The 23,492-nt window shown below is 37.2% G+C and overlaps 1 protein-coding gene across 2 annotated transcripts in view; it reads left to right on the forward strand.

Annotated features, from left to right (window-relative positions):
- The window catches only part of BTAF1 (B-TFIID TATA-box binding protein associated factor 1), a 109,410-nt gene that overhangs the window by 9,675 nt on the left and 76,243 nt on the right, over nucleotides 1-23,492 (forward strand). For both annotated transcript variants that reach the window (XM_019035330.4, XM_019035331.4), the window contains exons 2-7: nucleotides 2,271-2,394; nucleotides 6,575-6,689; nucleotides 9,012-9,158; nucleotides 18,001-18,164; nucleotides 20,348-20,484; nucleotides 23,142-23,271. In XM_019035330.4, coding sequence (XP_018890875.1) covers nucleotides 2,271-2,394; nucleotides 6,575-6,689; nucleotides 9,012-9,158; nucleotides 18,001-18,164; nucleotides 20,348-20,484; nucleotides 23,142-23,271 — 817 coding nt within the window. The remainder of the gene's footprint in view (nucleotides 1-2,270; nucleotides 2,395-6,574; nucleotides 6,690-9,011; nucleotides 9,159-18,000; nucleotides 18,165-20,347; nucleotides 20,485-23,141; nucleotides 23,272-23,492) is intronic.

Consider the following 23,492-nt stretch of genomic DNA (forward strand, 5'->3'; position numbering starts at 1 on the left):
TAATTTATACAAATAACAGTATACAGTTTCCTCAGGGAGAAACTGATGAGAGTTGAGCAGTCAAGGATTGAATATGAGTATTCTCCCGATATTCATATTAAGAGTATTAAGAATAGGAGAACTAAGGAAAGAAGAGTTTGGATAACAGGGTAATATAATGTGCAACTTAGGAAGGAAAGTATTGTAAAAATGGGGTGCTTGCTGGTTGCAGCTGTCAAAGAAGAGTCAAGAAAAATTGGCCTTGTAAAAAACTATTGGATTTGGAGCCTAAGAGTTCATTGGTGACCTTCAGGTGTGGTATTTTGGTATAGAAAGATGGAACCTTGATTTATATGGATTAAATTGTGTATGATGAGGAAATGATATTTTAAACACTTGTTCAAGATGCTTGGCAGTTAAAGTGTACTAGAGAGTGGAGATCAAGCAGTTTATTTTCTCAGTAGAGAGAGAGCTCTGCATATTGGAAGAAGGGAATGGATTAGCAACACTTATTTGAGATATTGGAGAAAGGATGATTGAATAAGGATAGAAGGGGGGATGGTATCAAGACAAAAGTAGGTCAAGAAACCATTTTTTCCCCTTTCTTGGTCCTACTATCTGTCTGATTGACTGTTCACCAATCCTATAGCAAAAGCCAGTGAATGAATGGGTAAAGGCAGGTGTTTAGATAGCCTTGAATGAGGAAGGATAAATATGGTGTCAAAAGATTGGATATGTCTGTGTATAGAGTATGTGTAAAGTAAATTAATTTTAGAATGTCATTAGAAATTAACTGTTGTATTACTCTCTTTGTATGACTAGCTTCATAGTTTGAGGTCTTAGATTTAAGACTTTAATCTATTTTGATTTAATTTTTTTTTTTTTAAGACACAATCTCACTCTGTCACCCAAGCTGGAGTGCAGTGGTACAATCTCAGCTCATTACAACCTCTGCCTCCCGGGTTCAGAAGCAATTCTCCTGCCTCAGCCTCCCTAGTAGTTGGGACTACAGGTGGATGCCACTACACCTGGCTGATTTTTGTATTTTTAGTAGAGATGGGGTTTAACCATGATGGCCAGGCTGGTCTCGAACTCCTGACCTCAAGTGATCCTCCCACCTCCACCTCCCAAAGTGCTGGGATTACAGACATGACCACGCCCAGCTGAGTTTCCTCCCATTTTACTTCATGTATCACACTGCTGCCAGATTAATCTTCCTAAAGCATAGTTTCAGTTCCATTAGTTTCTTGACCCAAGACCTTCATGGTTGCAAGTTCATTAAAAGGTCTCCACAGTAGGGTTCCAGCTACTTCTGTAGCTGTATCTCCCACTCTTCTCTTAAGTGTACCCTGAATTACAACCAAACTGTTATTCATTTCCCTAAATATACTCTCCCTTCTCTTATTGTTGTGTTCTTGTTTTCCTTCTTCCAGGTATTTCTTCCCCTTTCCCTTTCACCACCTAATCTCCACCAGTGTTAAAATTATTTTCTACCACTAAGATCCATCTCATACACCATTTATTTTATGAAGCCTTTTCAGTATTACATAGTTGGGGATGTAATATTCGCTCCTTTCTTTCATAATCCTCAAAGCACTTTGTACTTTTTTTTCTGCCATGTATCTTATTGTACTTGACTTACCTGCTCCCTTCAACCCCAGTAGCAAGTTCCTTAAGAGTAGAGATTAGGCATCTCTTGTAGTCCTAGCATAGGTCACTTTTATTTTTATTTTTGCAATTTTAGAAAAAGTATTATTTTAATTGACAGATAATTGTACATTGTTATGGGGGTACAGTGTGATATTTTCATACACATATACAATGTAATGATCATATTAGCATATTATTCACCTTAAACATTTATCATTTCTTTGTGTTGGGAACATTCAAAATGCCTCTCTTCTGGCTATTTGAAAATATACAGTAAATTGTTGTTTAGTCACTCTGCAGTGCCACAGAACACTAGAACTTGTTTCTTCTATTTAGCTGTAAATAGACGGTTAACCAGCCTCCCCCATCCCTCTTGCTTTTCCTACCCTTCCCAGCTGCTAGTAACCACTTATTCTACTCTTGACTTCTATGAGATCGACTTTTTAGCTTCCATTTATGAGTGAGAATATGCGGTATTTATCTTTCTGTGTCTGACTTATTTCACCATAATGTCCTTTCGGGGCTCATTTATGTTAGCGTAGGTCTTCATTCATAGCATCTGCTCAGTACATTTATTGACTCAAACTCGTACATACGAGGAAAAACATTTCAGAATAACCATTGTATTTTTGTTATTTCAGGCTAGATCGCCTTTTTATTTTACTGGATACTGGCACTACTCCTGTTACAAGAAAAGCTGCTGCACAGCAACTTGGAGAAGTGGTGAAGCTTCATCCCCATGAACTAAATAATCTCCTGTCTAAAGTAAGAAGTTTTTTTTTCTTTTAGCATAATACAATTGTAGAGACTTATTCATGGATAGGAACACAAAAATAAAGGTAAACATCATCTTAATTTTTAAACATTGTTGCTATTTCTTTTTTTTTTTTCTGGTCACAAGACTTAAACTTTTTTTTTTTTAATCAAGTTTAGTAGCTTAAGGGATTTGCATATAGATCCTTTTGCCTGTGGCACAAATTTGAATCTGTCCCAGTTTGGTAATAAACTAAGTTGTTTATCTGGTTTGTTAGTAGTCTAACTTGTTCTTAATGACTAATAATTATATCATAGTTGGTAGTCTTCAAATGGATGAGTACTCATGGGCAATGATTGAAATACATGAGAAGCTGGAGTCTTGTTACATTCTTAGTTATCAGCTGTTTGAAAATGGAGGCTTTCTGCTTTGGTGGATCAGTGTTTTCATAATCCTAGTCCATTTTCTTCCCTTAAGCAACTGCTGTATTTTTACTAAACTCTGTATGCATATTGAAGTGTACCTGTATGGTAATAAGTGGCAAATTCTACACATTTAATTTCTTGATGTGCAGAGTAAAGCAGGAGTGCTTTGTGTAGGAGGAGGGGAGTTGGGGAGGTAGATACAGGATAGGGTAGGGGAGCAATATGATTGCCCAGATATAGGGAGCCTCAGGATCTCTCTCTTTTCAGTTTGACCCCCTTTTTTCATTCTCGTCTGCCCATCTCTGTTGAGTGTGAGTGGGAGTTCTAAGCCCTTTCTCAACATACACATCTGTACTGTGTGGTTGCTACCACAAGGACTAACAGTGACTCTCTTTCCAACATAATTCCCACTTAGATATTATCAGAACTTTCTAACTAGGATGTAGATGGAGAGACAGTGATTTGATACCTACAGGCTCCACGTTCTTAGAATGAAGAAGGATGCATATTAGGCAGTATTCGTGTGTAAGTTGGTGACAGAGAGAGGCAACACCTTTCTTCTCCTTAGCCCAAGGGAAGAAATGGAGGACTGAATGACCTGAAACTGTGAAACAGTGAACAGGCCTCATCTGTGCTGAACTGAGAAAAGTTTTCCAGCCTTCCCAGTGAGTTCTGGTCTTCTTCACTCAGACCTCAGCATATTGGCAACCATCAAATCATTCCCAAAGAGGCAAAGTTTGCCTTTAGCACTGTCTCACCGTCTTTCCTTTTTCCTCGGCTGTCAGTGTTTTCCTGTTGCCCATTGGTTTTGTTTTCTTTTTTTTTTTTTGAGACGGAGTCTCAGGCTGGAGTGCAGTAGCGTGATCTCGGCTCACTGCAACCTCTGCCTCCTGGGTTCAGGCGATTCTCCTGCCTTAGCCTCCCGAGTAGCTGAGACTACAGGCGTGCACCACCATGCCCAGCTAATTTTTGTATTTTTAGTGGAGAGGGGGTTTCACCGTGTTGGCCAGGATGGTCTTGATCTCTGGACCTCGTGATCCTCCCACCTTGGCCTCCCAAAGTGCTGGGATTGCAGGCGTGAACCACCGCTCCTGGCCGGTTTTGTTTCTTAAACAGCTTTATTAAAATGTAATTTACATACCATGAGTTTCAATTTAGTGGTATTTAGTATATTAACATGGTGTACAGCAGCCATCACCGTACTCTAATTTTAAAACATTTTATCACCACAAAAAGAAACCTCATACCTACTAGCAGTCACTCTTCAATACTCCTTCACTCATGCCCAGATCCTTGACAACCACTAAACTAACTTTATAGGAAGATTTGCCTATCCTGAACATTTTATATAAAATGAATTGTAATCTATTGTGATTGATTTCTTTTGCTCAAAATAATGTTTTTATATTGTAGCATGTATATTCATTTTTATTGCCAAATAATATTCCATTGTGTGGATATACATGTGTACATCTTACTGATTTTTTGGTTGATGAATATTTGGGTTGTTTTCACTTTTTGGCTACTGTATTATGAAAAATGCTGCTATGAAAATTTGTGTACAAAATTTTGGAGGTTTTTTTTCCATTCTCCAGAGTATATATATGTACCTGAGAGTAGAATTACTGTACCATATGGTAACTTTATGAGGAACTGCCAAACTGTTTTCCAAAATGGTCCCATTATTTACGTTTTCAATAGTAGTGTATGAGAACTTAGATTGTCCACATCCTTGTCAATACTTCTTGACTGACTTTGATTATAGCCATCCTGCTGGATATGAAGGGGTTTGATTTGCATTTCCCTGATGACTAATGATATCAGGCATATGTATTTATTATTCATTTGTATGTCTTCACTTGATCTTAGCCAAAAAGCAGAGAAGCAATACATTTGTATATCTTCTTTGGAGAAATGTCTCCTCAGATCCCTTGCCCATTTTAAAATTGGGTTATTAGTCGTTTTATTATGAGTTGTGAAAGTTCTTCATATGGTATAGTTCTTCATATACAAGGTATCCAAAATACACAAAGGTATATGATTAGGAAATAGGTATTTGATTTGGAAATATACTCTTCTATGAGCTGTCTTTTTACTTTCTTGAACATCACTTCTGCTTTTGGTGTCATATCTAAGAAACCATTGCCTAATCCAAGGTGACAAAGATTTACCCCTAAGTTCTCCTCTAAGAGTTTTATAGTTTTAGCTCTTACTTTTGGGTTCTGTGGTCAGTTTTTTAGTTAATTTTTGTATATGTTAATGAGCTGGGTGTTCAACATCATTCTTTTACATGTGGCTTTCCAGTTATCCCACCACCGTTTGTTGAAAAGACTATTATTTCTCCATTGAATTGTCTCAACACCTTTGTTGAAAATCAGTTGACCATAGACACAGGTTATTTATGAACTCTTAATTCTGTTCCACTGATTCGTATGTCTATCATTTTGCCAGTACCACACTGTCTTGATTACTGTTGCTTTGTAGAAAGTTTTGAAGTCAAGAAGTGTATGTTGCCAAGTATGGTGGTACATGCCCATAGGCACAGGTACTCAAGAGACTGAGACAGGAGAATTGCTTGAGGGCAGGAGTTTGAGGCTACAGTGTGCTATGATTGCACCTGTGACTAAGACACTGCATTTCAATCTGGGTACCACTGAGACCCCATCTCTAAAAAATAAAAATAAAAAAAGTGTGAGTCTACTAAATTTTTTTTTTCAAGATTGCTTTGGTAATTCTGAGTCCCTTGCATTTGCATATACATTTTAAGATCAGCTTTTCCATTTCTGCAAAAAAAAAAAAAAAAAAAAAAAAGCTGGGATTTTGATAGGAATTGTGTTGAATCTCTTGATTGATTTATAGTATATTACTGTTGTAACAACCTGAAGTCTTTGAATCCATGAACACAAGATGTCTATTTAGATCTTTAATTTCTTCAACAATATTTTTAGTGTTTTGTAGCTTTCATTGTACAAGTCATACACTGCTTCTGATAAATTTATTCTTAAGTATTTTCTACATTCTGATGCTACTGTAAATGGCATGGTTTTCTTAATTTCATTTCCAGATTGTTTAATGTGTGGAAATACAATTGATTTTGTGTATTGATCTTATATCTTACAACCATACTAAACTTGAGTTTTTATAACTTTCAATTCTTTGCATTAAGTAATGGGACTTAATGAATAATATGTACTTTGCTTTTTAGTATGTTAAATGGCTATTTTTAAAATGTACTTAAACATTCTTTTATTACAAGTTTCTTTTCTTTTTGTGACAGAGTTTTGTTCTTGTTGCCCAGATTGGAGTGCAGTGGCGCCATCTCGGCTCACTGCAACCTCTGCCTCCCGGATTCAAGTGATTCTCCTGTCTCAGCCTCCCAAGTAGTCGGGATGACAGGCATGTGCCACCATGCCTGGCTAATTTTGTGTTTTTTGTAGAGATGGAGTTTCACCATGTTGGCCAAGCTGGTCTTGAACTCCTGACCTCAGGTGGTCTGCCCACCTCGGCCTCCCAAAGTGCTGGGATTATAGGTGTGAGCCACTGTGCCTGGCCACAGGTTTCTTAAATCCCCTTTTTAAGGTGGTAGTGATTTTTCTCTGAATGATAGAATCTTGTAAATGAATTTAATAATTCTAAGGTGTTTTATATGTATTTGGATGGCTGCCAAATTACACATTAATAACAAGTAAATTTGTATTTCTCTGTTCTGGCTACCTTGCGCAAACAATATTTTTGTATACGTAACTTTTATTTTATAATTTTTAAGGTGTTGATATATTTAAGGAGTGCAAATTGGGATACCCGGATCGCAGCAGGACAAGCTGTTGAAGCTATAGTGAAAAATGTACCTGAGTGGAATCCAGTGCCGAGAACCAGACAAGGTGCTTTTAAGGGGAGAAAGTAGTTTTAAGTAAAAACCTAACTGTAGAATTAATTATAATGTGCATTTTGTATTTTAATAATTTCAATTTTAAAGTCTTAATTTCCACGCTTTTAGGTACAGCTTTGTCAGGAAATGATACTGAATAAGGTGATTTTTCACCACATTAAAAAAAAAAAAACTACTGGATATAGAAAATGTTTTTGTATACATTTTAAATTACAAATTCTACAGTATGCTTGATTTACAAGGGTTATTACTTCCCTTCAAGTAATTGACATTCTAAAAAAAGTTAAATCAGTACAATGTAAATATTTGAAAGTCTTTTTTTCTTGTTGCTGGGAGAATAGTATAGGGTAGTTATTTTCTACATTTAAGCACAATTATATATGGATATTTGGAATGTGAAGTCTTGTTTTTTATGTGCCCTTTTTTGGATTTTTTGTAGTGGGAAAAAATGTGTTCTGATTGCCTGTAATGACATTTAAAAACAAATTACATGCTTTTGAAAAGCTGGAAAGTTGCACATTTTAATTAAATCAAAATTTAATGGTACAACTAGATTCATTTTCAACTGACTTTTATTTTATTTTATTTTATTTTATTTTTTCGAGACAGAGTCTCACTGTGTCACCCAGGCTGGAGTGCAGTGGTGCAGTCTTGGCTCACTGCAGCTTCCGCCTCCTGGGTTCAAGTGATTCTTGTGCCTCAGCCTCCCAAGTAGCTGGGATTACAGGTGTGCACCACCATGCTCAGCTAATTTTGTATTTTTAGTACAGATTGGGTTTTGCTTTGTTGGCCAGGCTGGGGGGGGCGGGGTTTGAATTCCTGGCCTCAAGCATGATTTAGCCTCAAGCTGAGACCCACATCAGCCTCCCAAAGTGCTGGGATTAGAGGCATGAGCCACTGTGCCTGGCCTCAACTCCCTTTAATAACATCACTTTTATCATAAGTCTTAGCTTGCCTAAAACTGTTGCTTTATATTTGCTGATACCTGTTATTTTGAGTTATTTTGTTAATTTGTCTTCTCTCATTAAATGAAATGTGTGACTAGAGAAGTTATAACTTGTTTTAGAAAAGAGCATTTTCCTTTTCAGCTTGTTATCCCCACTTAGTTTGGTATGTAAAGATGGTACAACTTAGTTCCGTTTTTAAAAGACTTAATTTTTTTAAAAAACTAGCATTAAGCTAGCATTAAATTTTTAACTAGCTTTAAAATTTTTACTAAATGAATTTGCTTATCATCACTAGAAAACTTAAAATACTAATAGAAATTCCTTTTAAGTTAAGCAGTTATACTTTAGTTTACAGATGAATTTCATGCAGATGCCAGCTAAACAAACTATTAAGTCAGTAAGTAATTATATTTTAACATGTATAACTTACAGCTTTTTGAGGAAGGAATACAGAACATTTTATAGATGTTTTTAGACCTCACATGGATATGTGATTTTAGCAAGTTACCAGGAGATTCTTATTTGCCCAGAGTATGGGAACTGAGTCCTGCTGAGTGCATAGTTGCTTTGTGGCTCAGCCTGTTCCTCAGGTATGGGGAGGGATGATTCTTATTAGCCTTATTCATGAATACATTCTGTGAATATTTTTGTCTTCTAACTGAGCACTATAATGAACTCATGCTGTTACCTTAGTATTTTTAAACTCTAACAGTAAATAGAGACAGCATGATATTTAACATATACATTTTAACATGGGAATGCAATTTCTTTATATAAATAACATTTTGCTTTTGTGGTTGGACACAGTTACACGTATACTCACTAACATCTGATGGTCTGTGGAAAAGGAACCACCAACTTATTCACAGATAACTAAGAACTGATCATAAACCCACAGTAGCTTTTCTACTTACTCCACTTTTACTTTTCTCAAAATATTACTATCCGGGTACAGTGGCTTAGGCCTGTAAATTCCAGCACTTTGGGAAGTTGAGGCAGGAGGGGATTGCTTGAGCCCCAGAGTTTGAGACCAGCCTGGGGCAAGATGGTGAGACCCTTGTCTCTACCAAAATAAATAAAAAACACTTAGCTAGGCGTGGTTGTGTTCACCTGTAGTCCTAGCTACTCTGGAGGCTGAGGCAGAAGAAGTCCTTGATCCCAGGAGTTTGAGGATACAGTGAACTGTGATTATGCCACTACATTCCAGCCTGGGCAACAGAGCAAGACCTCACTTCTTAAAAAAAAGTTTGTGTGTGTGTGTGTGTGTGTGTGTGTGTAACCCATGCAACCCAAGTAATGATATGCTATTTTCTTTCATTCCACACTTTGGCTATATGGTCAAATTAATATTTTTAAACCTCATGTAGAACCTACTTCCGAAAGTTCTATGGAAGATTCACCTACTACAGAGCGATTGAATTTTGACAGATTTGATATATGTAGATTGTTACAACATGGTGCATCACTCCTGGGATCTGCTGGTGCCGAATTTGAAGTCCAAGATGAAAAATCAGGTCTGTAGTGGTTCTGAGAAGAAAGTCTAGAATTTGTTTTTTCAGACTAATTTGTCACTTTGGTATGCTGTTCATTAGTCACACGTAAACTAACATGTCATGAAATGTAAATTAACTGAAGTTTGCAGGTGGCGGGGGATGCTATGAATGGGAGGTAACCCAGCAGTATTTGGTTTAAAGCTACAATATGAGTATTTTTTCTCCTTTAAGTGAATATGTGCATCATTAGTTGATACATATTAATATTTCAGCAACAATTTTATTATGTAGTATGGAAATTATAAAGTGTTCCCCAAGAGCCCCAGTTTAATATATTATAAAATCAGGATTAGTATAGATTGTAGTAATGTTTTTACAATTCTGGAAATTTGAGAGATTGATTGTTTTGTTTTTATCACATATTTCTGATATTATTGGGTTTACTCATGCTGGTGTCCAACGCAAAAACTAACAGTGAAAAATAAGACTTGGATAGGTATTCACGCCTGTAATCCCAGCACTTTGAGAGGCCGAGGTGGGTGGATCACCTGAGGTCAGGAGTTCGAGAGCAGCCTAACCAACATGGCGAAACCCTGTCTCTACTAAAAATACAAAAATTAGCCAGGCGTGGTCGCGAGCGCCTGTAATGCCAGCTACCCGTGAGGCTGAGGCAGGAGAATTGCTTGAACTTGGGAGGCGGAGGTTGCATGAGCCGAGATCACACCACTGCACTCCAGCCTGGGCAGCAGAGGTAGACTCCATCTCAAAATAAGAAGAAAAAAATACCGGGATAGGTATTGTCCTAATATTTTTAAACTTACAGAATCTATCTGAATATAAAATTACTGTTTTGGCCATTCAAGATAATGGCCTGGAGCGGGGAAAAAACCTTGATGTTTTAAATGGATTTTTGTAAGTAAATAATTTGCCTTTTTGAGTAAAAAACAAAACAGAATAACACTCTGTTGCTAATTAATCGTCATTTAGAGGCTTATTAATATATTCACTTTTTTATCATAAAAAATGTCAAATACTCATTTCATCTTGTTTAGTATGGTTTCTGTTAAAAGATCTAGTTATTTTTGCAGAGAATTAAGAGGATAATTTGCTTAAGTTTTGGAAAAGCATAGTTTTTCTAATAATGGAGGTAAAACTCTTCAAAATCTTTTCATTTATATCACTAAATAGTAAGTTTACTAACTTTACTAGTGTATTCATGGACATTATCAGAGATCCAAATTATATATATTTTGGTTTTGCCATATTCTGATTTCATAGATCTTTGAAGAAGTCTAGGTAATTGTATTTCAAAGAAAAGCCCGGCTCAGTGTGGTGCGTCACACCTGTAATCCCAGCACTTTGGGAGGACGAGACGGGCAGTTCACCTGAGATCGGGAGTTCGAGACCAGCCTGGCCAACATGGTGAAACCCTGTCTGTACTAAAAATATGAAAATTAGCTGGGTGTGGAGGCGGGTGCCTGTAATCCCAGCTACTCTGGAGGCTGAGACAGGAGAATGGCTTGAACCCGGGAGGCGGAGGTTGCAGTGAGCTGCGATCATGGCCATTGCACTTCAGCCTGGGTGACGAGAGTGAAACTCCGTCTCCAAATAAAAAAAAAAAGAAAAGTCCTATAGGTGATTCTGATATGTAACCAGGATTGGGAACTGCAGTTTCTTGGGAACTCAGTTTTTTAGTGCTAGTAAGTCACAGCTTGCTGAACAGTGCTTGTTTAAAACCCTGTAGTTAGGTTTTCTTTAAATGTTGATCTGTGTTTGTCCCCTCATATATATTAATGACACCATATATGATTAGTATACATACTGGTCTGGGTTTCCTTTGCAGCTGGTTGTGTAGATTATTTCCCCCAATAGGGCTTCGCCTGAAATGAGAGGACCAATTTTAGGCTCTGTGTAAGTGTATTGGGGTTGTGATCAAGCAGTCTTTTGGATGCCTAGTGTTTTTCCCTCCTGGGTAGACCAATCTTTAAAAAAATTTTCAAGCAGCTTTATTGAGATATAATTTATACATTATACAATTCATCATTTAAAGTATACAATTCAGTGGTTTTTAGTATACTCACAGGTATGTGTAACTATCACCACAATTTTAGAACATTTTCGTGACTTTAAGAAGAAACCCCATATCCTTAGCTATCACCCTTTTATCCTCTTACTTCCTTCCCTCCTCTTCCCAGCAACCATGAGTCTACTTTTGGTCTCTTTAGATTTGCTTATTCTCAACATTTTATATTTGGTCACATACCACATAACAGCATTTAAGTCAGCAACAGACTAGGACTGCATATACAGTTGTGTTCCCATAAAATTATACTACTGTATTTTTACTGTACCTTTTCTATGTTTAGATATATGAATACTTACCATTGCGTTACAGTTGCCTACAGTATTTAGTAACATGCTGTACAGGTTTGTAGCCTAGGAGCAGCAGGCTATACCATACAGTGTAGCTGTGTTGTAGGCTTTATGATCTAGGTTTGTGTAAGCACACTGTGATGTTGACAACAACCACAAAATCACTGAATGACACATTTCTCAGAATGTACTTATCATTAAATGGCATGTGGCTGGTAAATTGAATCATACAATATGTGGTCTTTTGTGGTGGGTTTTTTTTTACCTAAGAGAATATTTTCAAGGTTCATCTATATGACAGCGTATATCAGTACTTTTTTTTCTTTTCTAAATTTTATTACTGTTAAGGGATGTATCAGGTTTTTAAAATTGTGGTAAAATATATATAACAAAAAATTTACTGTCCTTAACCGTTTTTAAAACTTAAGTTTAGTAATGTTAAGTACAGTCACATTGTTGTGCAGCCAGTCTCCAGAAGTCTTCATCATGCAAAACTGAAACTACCTATTAAACGTCAAATCCCCATTTCCCCCTTTCCCCCTTTCCCCAGCCCCTGGCAACCACCATTCTTTCTGTCTCCATGAATTTGACTACTCTAGATGCCTCATGTAAGTGAATCCTACAGTGTTTGTCTTCTTGTGATGGGCTTATTTCACTTAACTTGATGTCCTCAAGGTTCATCTGTGTTGTAGTATAGGACAGAATTTCCTTTCTTTTTAAGGCTGAATCATAGTCCATTGTATGTATATAAATTTTGTTTATCCATTCATCCATCAGTGGACACAGGCTTATTCCACATTTTGACTGTTGTGAATAATGCTACTGTGAACATGGATGTACAGATATCTGTTTGAGTTACTGCTTTCAGTTCTTTGGGGTATATACCCAGAAGTAAATGGCTGGATCAGATGGTCATTCTATTTTTAATTTTTTGAGGAGCTGCCATTCAGTTTTCCCTAACAGCTGCATCATTTTACATTTCTACCAACAGTACACAAGGGTTCCAATTTCTCTACATCCTTGCCAACTCTTGTTATTTTCTGTTTTTTGATAGTTGCCATCCTAATGGATATGATGTGGTAGTATTTCATTTTATGGCCAAATAATATTCCATTGTATGAATACCACAATTTGTAAAAGCCTTTCTTTAGTTGATGGACATTTGGGTTGTTTCTACCTTTTATCTGTTTTGAAAAATACTGCTGGGAGGCAAAGGCGGGTGATCAGCTGAGGTCAGGAGTTTGAGACCAGCCTGACCAACATGGAGAAACCCCATTTCTACTAAAAATACAAAAATTAGCCAGGCGTGGTGATGCATGCCTGTAATCCCAGCTACTTGGGAGGCTGAGGCAGGAGAATTGCTTGAACCTGGGAGGCAGAGATTGCGGTGACCCGAGATCGCGCCATTGCACTTCAGCCTGGGCAACAAGAGCGAAACTCCGTCTAAAAAAAAAAAAGAAAGAAAGAAAAATACTGCTGTAAAAATTCATGTACAAGGTTTTGTTTGGACGTATGTTTTAATTTCCCTCAGGTAGATACCTAGGAGTGGAATTATTGGCTCATATGGTAACTGTATTTTACCATTTGAGAAACTGCCAGAGTTTTCCAAAGTGGCTCTGCTATTTTACATTCAATTTCTCAACATCTTTTCCTAACACTTATTATCTGATGTTTTGATTATAGCCATACTAGTGGTGTGAAGTGATATCTCATTGTGATTTTGATTTGCATTTCCCTGATGTCCAATAATGTTGAACTTCATTTCACGTATTGACCATTTGTATACCTTCTTTAGAGAAATGTCAATTCATATAACTTGCACGTTTTTCATTGGGTTATTTGCCCTTTTATTATGAGTTATAAGAGTATATGTTCTCAATACAAGCTTCTTACCAGATACCAGATATGTGATTTACACGTTCCCTTTTTTTCTTTTTCTTTTCTTTTCTTTTCTTTTTTTTTTTGAGACAGAGTCTCACTCCATTACCCAGGCTGTAGTGGAGTGGTGTGATCTCTGCTCACTGCAGCCTCCACCTCCTGAGTTCAAATGATTCTCCTGCCTTGGCTCCTTCCTGCAGTAGCTGGGATTACTGGTGCCTGCCCCACACCCAGCTAATTTTTTAATTTTTAGTAGAGATAGGGTTTCACTGTTGTGGCCAGGCTGGTCTTGAACTCCTGACCTCAGGTGAACCACCGGCCTTGGCTTCCCAAAGTGCTGGGATTACAGGCATGAGCCATCACCCCCAGCCTGATTTACACATATTTTCTACTGCTCTATAGGTTATCTTTTCATTTCCTCTGTGGTAAGAAGCATAAAAGTTTTAAATTTTTATGAAGTCCAATTTTTTTGTATTGTTTTGTTTGTTTCTCAAGTTTTTGGTATTATATGTAAGAAACTTGCCAAATTCAAGCTCATTTACCTCTGTTTTCTTCTGAGAGTTTTATAGCTTTAGTTTTTAATTATTTTATCGATTTTGAGGTTTTTTTTGTATATGTTTTGCGGTTAAGGGTCCAACTTCATTCTTTTGCGTGTGGCTATCCTGTTGTCTCAACACTATTTGTAGAATATACTGTTCTCTTTCTCATTGAATTGCTCTGGAACCCTTGTCAAAAATCAATTGACCATCGGACACATAGGTTTATTTCAGGACTCTTAATTCTATTCCATTGATGTCTATTCTTACGCGAGTACCACATTGTCTAAATTATTGTTGCATTGTAGTAAGTTCTGAAATCAAGATGCATGAGCCTCCAACTTTGTTCCTGTTTTTCAAGATTGTTTTGGTTATTCTGAGTCTCTTGCATTTCCATATGAATTTTAGGACCAGTCTGTCAATGTTTGCAAAAAAAAAAAAAAAAAAGCCAGCTGGGATTTTGATAGCAATTTTGTTGAATCTCTGTATACATTTGGGAAATATTAGTGTTTTAACAATATTTACTCTTATGATGCATGAACATTTTCATTTAGTTTTTAATTTTTTTCATTTTATACTTGACAGAATACAAGTTGCTATCGTAAATAGAATTGTTTTCTTAATTTCATATTTGGGCTTTTGTTTCTTTATATCTTTTTTCTGTTTGTTCTTTAGATTGGGTACTTTGTATTGCTTTATCTTTTTTTATTATTATACTTTAAGTTCTAGGGTACATGTGCACAACGTGCAGGTTTGTCACATATGTATACATGTGCCGTGTTGGTTTGCTGCACGCATTAACTCGTCATTTACATTAAGTATTTCTCCTAATGCCATCCCTCCCCCATCCCCCCACCCCACGACAGGCCCTGGTGTGCGACATTCCTCGCCCTGTGTCCAAGTGTTCTCATTGTTCAATTCCCACCTATGAGTGAGAACAGTATTGCTTTATCCTTAAGTTCACTTGCATTTTGTCCTATTATTTTCCATTAAGCTGTTAAGTCTATCCAGTGGTTTAAAATTTTTTTTTCAGATACTGTATTTTTCAGTTTTAGAACTATTTATTTATTTATTTATTTATTTATTTATTTATTTATTTAGAGACAGGATCTCACTCTGTTGCCCAGGCTGGAGTTCAGTGATATGATCGTAGCTCACTGCACCCTTGAACTCCTGGGCTCAAGCAATCCTCCCATCTTGCTAGGACCACAGGCACGTGCCACCACGCCTGGCTAATTTTTAATTTTTTTTTCTGTGGAGATGGGGGTCTTGCTATGTTACCCAGGCTGGTCCCAAATTCCTGGCCTCAAGCGATTCTCCCACCTTGGCTTCCCAAAGTGCTGGGATTATAGGTGTGAGCCACTATGCCTGCCCCAGAACTTCTTTTTTATTAAAAAAAAAAAAAGTTATATTGGCATATTTTGCACATTATTTAATTCACCTTTTTAAAGTGTACAATTCTATATATTTTTAAAATTTTTTGTCCAGATGGGATTTTGCCATGTTGCCCAGGCTGGTCTTGAACTCCTGGGCTGAAGCGATCCTCCTGCCTCGGCCTCCCAGACTGTTGGGATTACAGATGTGAGCCACTGTACCCAGCCTGGTTCTTTTTTATAGTTTCTGATTCTCTACCAAGGTATCCTATCTTTCATTCATTGTGACAGTATCTTCTTTTACATTGAGCGTTGTTATATTAGTTGCTTACGAATCTTGCATTCTGGTTGGGTGCAGTAACTCAGGCCTGTAATCCCAGCACTTTGGGAGGCCGAAGTGGGAAGATGTCTTGAGCCCAGGAGTTTGAGACCAGCCTGGGCAGTCTAGAGAGACCCCACCTCCACAAAAAATAAAAAATTAACTGGGTGTGGTGGTGCATGCCTGTGGTCCCAGCTACTCAGGACGCTGAGGTGGGAGAATTGCTTGAGTCTAGGTGGACAAGGCTCCAGTGAGCTGTCATCATGCTACTGCACTCCAGCCTGAGTAGTAGAGCAAGAGCCTGTCTCAAAAAACAAACAGAAACCCTAAAACCTTTTAATTCTAACATCTGAGACATCTCAGAGTTGGTATCCATTAATTATCTTTCTTTTAAAAATGGGTTACATTTTCTTTTCTTTGCTTTTAATTTTGTCAGTTATTCTGCACATTATGAATGTTATGCGGTGTAGACTAGATTCTGTTATATTCTTCCAAAGATTGTTTTGCTTGTTTTTGCTTGCTTGTTTTAGCAGACATTTACTTTGGTGGAACTCAAAATTTCAAACTCATTCTTCTTTGCTCTGGACAATAGCTCAAATCTCAATTTTAGCTTTTTGGATTTTAGCTTTAGCTGCATTGTTTGGAGTCTGCTCTGGGCATGCATAGTTCAGAGGTCAACCAGAGATTTGGGCTGAGTTTACAGAGAATTTTGACCCTCTTCTCTCTGGCTCTCTTTCTTTTGGGGTTTTCCCTTTCTAACTTCCTGGGATTGTAATGGCCCCTAACTCTCTTCTCATTCTTCAAGCCAAGCCAGAAAGACTGTGGGTTTTGGCCAGGTGCAGTGGCTCACGCTTGTAATCCTAGCGCTTTGATAGGCCAAGGCAGGAGGACTGCTCGAGGCCAGGAGTTCAAAACCAGCCTGGGCAAACATAATAAACCCCATCTCTAAAATTAAAAATTAAAAAAAAATTAGCCAGGAATGGTGACACATGCATATAGTCCTAGCTACTCAGAAGGCTGAGGCAGGAGGACTCCTTAAGTCCAGGAGTTTGAGGCTGCAGTGAGCTATGATTGTACCTACTGCACTCCAGCGTGGGTATCAGAGTGAGAGACCTTGTCCTTTGTGGGGGGTGGGGGGAAACAAGACTAGGTTTTTAATTCAAATTTTAGCTGCCACGCATTTTATGGACTGGCTCTATCTTCAGGCTAAAAGCTAGAAAAAGGGGAAACTTTTTTTTTTGTAGCTTTTTGCTTTTGTAGCTTTTAGCTTTTAGTGCTATTCCCATCTTTTTAAGTACTGACAATTCCCCTAAGTAAATGCCTTTTTTTTTTTTTTTTTTCCTGGTGCCTTTAGGTAGTTTGTTTTTTGTGTTCTGGCCAGAGTTTGTTAGGTGCAGAGGGTTAGTCCAATAGGAACTAACTCAGCCATTATTAGAAGCAGATCGTTATTGTTTTTAAAATATCAAATTTTTTTCAGTAAGGTATAACTGTCTTTTACAGCTTAGCTGTTTTAAGGGCAAATTTTTATTTTTAAATGCCCTTTGGTATGTTCTGTTTTGTCTGTTTTGCACCGAAGGATTGAGGGTTTTACTTGAGACATTTAAAAACCTGTCTACTTTTATTCTCTTTATTATTTGGGATATTAGGGCTGTATCAGCTCAGAATACATAAAGGCTACACTTGGAGTAAGCATTTGTTTGTTGAGTCCTTTTACTGTTGAACAAAATCTAGATGTTTTTTTAGCCCAGTGAGAGCTTTCATAGGAGGTACAGGTGTAGCTATAAAATAAAATTGATTTGTTTCCATAGAGATGTATTTTTTTTTTTTTTTTTGAGACAGGGTCTCACTCTGTTTCCCAGGCTGTACTGCAGTGTTTTAATCACAGCTCACTGCAGCCTTGACCTGGGCTGAAGCAAGCCTCTCGCCTTCAGCCCCTGGAGTAGCTGGGACTACAGGTGTGTACCATCATGCCCTGCTAATTATTTTTTATAGAGATGGGGTCTCCCTACGTTGTCCAGACTGGTCTCAAACTCCTGGGCTCAAGTGATCCTCCCACCTTGGCCACCCAAAGTGCTGGGATTACAGGTGTGAGCCACTGCACCTGGCCCAGGAATGAATCTTATTATTTTATGTATATTTACTAACTAACAGTTGGGGAACGCGGGAATCTCAGTGAAAACTCCCAGAATGTTTTGTTAACTAGAACACTATTTTCCAATGTGATTAGGTAACAGAGTTTATGAGATGATCATGAATGAATATGGTTGGTTTTATTGGCAGAAGGGATGCTTTGTGTATTTTTTTATTTTGATAGAGTTTGATGTGCACGTATTAGAAAACTTCTTAACTGATTTGGAGAAAACGTATTTCTTTTCTGTTGAAAGGTGAAGTGGATCCTAAAGAGAGGATAGCACGCCAACGAAAATTACTACAGAAGAAACTTGGCCTTAATATGGGAGAAGCAATTGGAATGAGTACTGAAGAACTTTTCAATGATGAGGATTTGGATTATACCCCAACTTCAGCATCCTTTGTTAACAAACAACCTGTAGGTAAAACGTTTGGTTATTTGATTGCAAGTAATAATACAAAGGGTTTGCTTCATTTTGCTTACGTAATTATAGTTTAAGAAAATGTTATACTTAGCTCTGTTCATTGCTGCTTAGTGCCACCATAATTTAGCATCTTTTTTTAACTGGATTTCTGATGACAGATTCTATAGAGTTAGAAGCTCAACCTACCTCCCAGACACTGGACTGTTAAGTTGTAGTAGACCTTTTAGGCACTACTGGTATTGAAAGATTCTAATTGCTGCAATTGCTCTTTTTTTGGTATGTTCTTTGATGTAGGGAAAAGTAATTTTTTGGGAGAGTGAGAGATAGTAAGGGCTATTATAGTCAGATACGATAGTAGAAGTGTTTAGTGTTATGATTTATTCTTTTTTTTTTAAGTGAGAAATAAGACAACCAAAAAAGGGTATATAATATGAAGTAAAAGGAAGTTTTTTGCCAACAGGACACAGACATTTCTATGCTCCATAGACAACCATTTTCAAGTTACTTGTGCATCATTTCTGAAACTTCTGTGTACCAAGTGCGTGTGTTTGTGTGTGTGTATATATGTATATGTGTGTGTGTGTTTGTGTGTGTGTGTGTGTGTATATATATATATATATTCCTTTTAAGCCATGTTTACCTTTTCTCACTTCATACAGCTTAATGTGTCAGTATATTCAGATTGACCGCATTCTTTTTGGACAGCTTCATGCTGTTTTGTTTTGTGGCTGTACCATAATTTCACTCTTTTCTTCCTCTTCCTCTATTCCAGTTCCCAGTGGATACATTTGTGCTTCTTAACTTTTTTTATGCCACAGACTCTTTTGAAGCTCTAGTAAAAGCTGTGGCTCTCTTCGGAAAAATGCACATATGAGATATTACATCTCAGGCGGTTCAGTACTCTTTTACCTGACCCCCAGTATTCTTTTAGGGGTCCATGGGCTGCATTAAAAATTCCTGCTTTGCAATTATGAATCTCCTGTCTTGTCATTCCCCTGGTCTTTTCCTTTGCTTCGGTGGAGAATGGTTCTATTTGCCTTTATACGAATGGCACTTTAAACCATTAGAATTTGTAAAGTGTATTTTTTAGGGTTGGGGGTGTGAGTGATGATGAATAACTTCTGCAGACAAGCGGGGAGAAAGGCAGATACTAGGAGAGAAAAAAGAGAGAGTATGAAGAGGCCAGAATACAGCAACACCCTGAAAGGAACAGAAGGAAATGGGGTAGAAAGGAAAGTGTAAGATGTAACTAGGAGATAAAGAGGATAATAGAATAAAATAAATTAGAATAAAAATGCAATAATATGATCACAGTATGGGTAATTGAACATGGTGTAAGAAAATGAATGGGCAGGTGTATTAGAAAGTGGGCTATAGAGATCAGATTAATTGGGTGCGGGATAGGCAACACTAATTTGGGGTTTGCAAAATCCAGGTTTATATATCATGGACCTTTGGGGGAAGTTGCTTGAGGTTCATCGTTGCCATAGGTCATTACAGCTGCATTGCTTATATATGTGCCCATGGTTCTTGATCAAGACTGCAGCAGAACATCCACACCAGTGACCTTAACTGGTTGTGGAAGTATAAATTTCAGCTGAATCTTATGGTTAGGCACAGAAGGGATTTTTAGGCTTGAGCTTAAAAATCTAACACACAGAACTTTATAGTGTCTTCTGTGAATGGAAAAGAGCAAAAAGAGTAGACAGTAAGTAGTTAAGAGGAAAGGGGCATATGAGCTAAGTTGGACTATAGCATGCTGGACCAATCACTTAAGGCTATAATTTATTTATTTATTTTTTTCAGCAGATGGTGATGATCAGTTTCTTCTATTGACATTTATTCTCATAACTTTTTGGTGATATTATTTTTATTTTGAAGTCTTACCTCTTCAAGGCCTTCTCTGTGGGTTAGGATCATACATTTGTGCCTAATAATGTAGCATAAAAAAAGTTAAGAAGCATATGTGTATCTGTTGGGAGTTGGAATAATAGAGAAAAGGGAGGAAAAGACTGAAATTATGGTACAGTCATACAACAAAAGAGTGAGCCTGTCAAAGAATGTGATCGATGTATATATACTGAAATTTATAGACTTGGTCTTCTTCTGAGGCGGAGACTATAGGTACTTATTTTAATTTCAAAAGTTCCAACTCAGCATTTTTTTATTCTTTTAGACTCTTCAGGCAGCTGAATTGATTGACTCAGAGTTTCGAGCAGGAATGAGCAATAGACAAAAGAACAAAGCTAAAAGAATGGCCAAGTTATTTGCAAAACAGAGATCCAGGGATGCAGTGGAAACTAATGAGAAGAGGTAGTAATCTTTTTTTGCTTATTCACTTAAAACAAGAGGGCTCTGTGGCTTTAATCTGTGTCTGCTTGATTTATAGAAACATTCTGCTGACATATTTAGCTGGGGAGTACTGTTTGGATTCTCTTACTCAATTGTCAGAGAGTATTCATTGTTACTAGGAACTGAGACCACTTCCCCAGAAAAATCCACATGTACAGAGTTTTTTCCTACTAATTATGAGTTTTGAATGAGGGCTGAGGATCTCCAAAGGGGAGAGCATTCCAGGCAGAAGAAACAAGTTTAAATGCCTTAAACATGGAATAATCAAGAAACAAATAGAAGGGCAGTATGGCCTTCTATACTGGGATGAGTGCACAGGAGAGTGATAGAGAATGAAATCAGAGAGGTGTCTAAGGACCACAAGTTAAGAATACTCCCTTAGTAAAGTGGGAGGTATTGTCACGATATTACCTCACCTGTGCCTTAAGCTGGGGCTATGCTAAATAGCCAATGATAATCTAGGCTAGTTTATGTAGTCCTGTTGAAGAAAAGAACTCTGTGGGTAAAGTCACTGTCCTCTGTTTCTTCATAAGTTACTAAAAGTGATCATCTATGCATGGCTTGGAGCAGCATTTCTCAAAGGGTGGTTCAAAACTATTTCCTTCAGGTGCTCTTCGAGGACCTTGTAAAAAAAAAAAAAAATGCTGGTTTTTTTTTTTTTTTTTTTATGATGCAGTCTCTGTCGCCCAGGCTGGAGTGCAGTGGCACGATCGTAGCTCACTACAGCCTCAAACTCCCAGGCTCAAGCAGTCCTCCTGCCTCAGCCTCCCTAGTAGCTGGGACTACAGGTGTGAACCACCATGTGTGGCTAATTTTTAAATTTTTTGTAGACATAAGGTCTTCCTGTGTTGCCTAGGCTGGTCTCTAACTCCTTGGCTCAAGTGGTCCTCCTTCCTCGGCCTTCCAAAGTGTCGGGATTATAGGCTTGAGCCATCACACCTGGCCAAAAATGTATATTCTTGGGTCCCACTCAGATCTGTTAAATAAGAATCTTTAGTGGTGCTCAGGAAATGTTTGCATAAATGCTGAATTAATAAAAAGCCTTGGAAAATAGGATTTGCAAATGACAGAACTTTTTGTTACATGTATTCACATAAAGCTAAAAAGTGTTTAGTGTTTAAAAGCTAGGCACAAAGGGGGATAAATAATAAACATATACTTGGTAGAAATTTATACTTGAGGTTAAATCTTTAACTGCAAACTTTTTATTCAGCTTGTTAATGACAAGATTTTTTAAAAGTTAACAGCTCATTAAGATCGTATAGTAACCTAATAAGTTTTTCTACTGGTTTTTATTCATACAAGCACTTTTAGCCAAAGATTTGAATGTTGGAAATATTAGACTTTATTTTTCAGAGTTCATGAGTCATTCATTTCACAAACATTTATTAAATACCTTCTATTTGCCGGGTATTGTTCTAGGCCCTGAGGACATGTGTGAATAAAATAGAGAAGAATTCCTGCCTTCGGAGGTTATAGTCTGGAGGGAAAGAAAGATGGGAAATAAATAAGTAAAATATAGTGTGTGTGTATATATGTGTGTATATATATAAAATACAGATAATGTTAAGTGTTAAGGAAAAGAAGATAAAACAGGGAAGGAACATGTGAAATATTTTTGGGGTATAGAGTTTGAAATTTTAGATAGGATGGTCTAGGAGGGCTTCCTAGAGGTGACTTTTGAGTAACAATCTGAAAGAAATGAGAGTGCTAGTCCTGTGAATATCTAGGAAAAGTTTCAATAGTTTTAAATAGTTTAAGAAAATGTTATGCTTTCCAAATAGAGGGAATTACAAGGAGAAATGCCTGCAAGGGGAAACATGCCTAACAAGTTCAGGGACTTAAGGTGACCTACTAATGTGGCTAGATGTGGAGATAATTAAGGGAAGAGTAATAGGAAATGAGAGGGAGGCTCAGATTTCTTTTATCACCTTATGGAAAAAATGGTTGGCCAAATAAATTTCACTATTAAGATGGAGAGAGGGGAGAAGTATTTATAGAAAATAATGCTGTATATGCTTTAAAATGTGCCAAGTTTTTCTTTTCTAAATGGTGAATAAAAGTAGTTTGACTTCTCCTCTCCTTTCCAGTATTAGGCTAGCCTCAAAATTTTTGGTCTTTAAGTCATAATAGAACATTTCCTCAAATTTTCTATATCCTTTTTTCATTGGTCAATTGTTTATCTCTCCATATTTTTCAAGAACTGGTAAGATGATACTGTATTGCTCAGTATATTTTCTCTAGTATATAAAAGCCTAAAAATGTTAGTGTTATGCTGGACCAGATGCAGGTTATATGCAGGTTATAAAAAAGATGATGAGCTGATTGTAGAGAGGAGGGAAAAATGGCCTATTAAATTCAAGATCCAATTTGAAAAAAAGAATTCACCAACCTATAGTGTAGTTAGAATATATTTTGCTCAAAAAATTTTAAGCAGTTAGTCGTTTGATACATGGGATTTTAAGTAAATCATATAAGCAGAATATGGTGTAAAACATTTGTTTAAATGATGGATTATCTTAAATTCGTTGTGATTCACATTATCTTTTATTCATTTCATTCATTGTGGTTCACATTACGCTTTATTCATTTTCTAAATGGTGACTTTTATTTTTTAGCAATGATAGCACTGATGGGGAGCCAGAAGAAAAGAGACGGAAAATAGCAAATGTTGTTATTAATCAGTCTGCAAATGATTCCAAAGTCTTGATTGATAGTATTCCAGACAGCTCTTCCTTAATTGAAGAGGTACTCTTGAAAGACTCTAAAGTATCCATTAAAATTGCTTATAATCTTTGGGCCAGCAGCGGTGACTCACTCCTGTAATCCCAGCACTTTGGGAGGTCGAGGCGGGTGTTATCACGAGGTCAGGAGCTTGAGACCAGCCTGGCCAACATGGTGAAACCCCGTCTCTACTAAAGATATAAAAAATTAGCCAGACGTGGTGGCACGTGCCTGTAATCCCAGCT

This window comes from Gorilla gorilla, chromosome 8 (assembly GCF_029281585.2).
Source record: "Gorilla gorilla gorilla isolate KB3781 chromosome 8, NHGRI_mGorGor1-v2.1_pri, whole genome shotgun sequence".
Taxonomy (NCBI): Eukaryota; Metazoa; Chordata; class Mammalia; order Primates; family Hominidae; genus Gorilla; species Gorilla gorilla.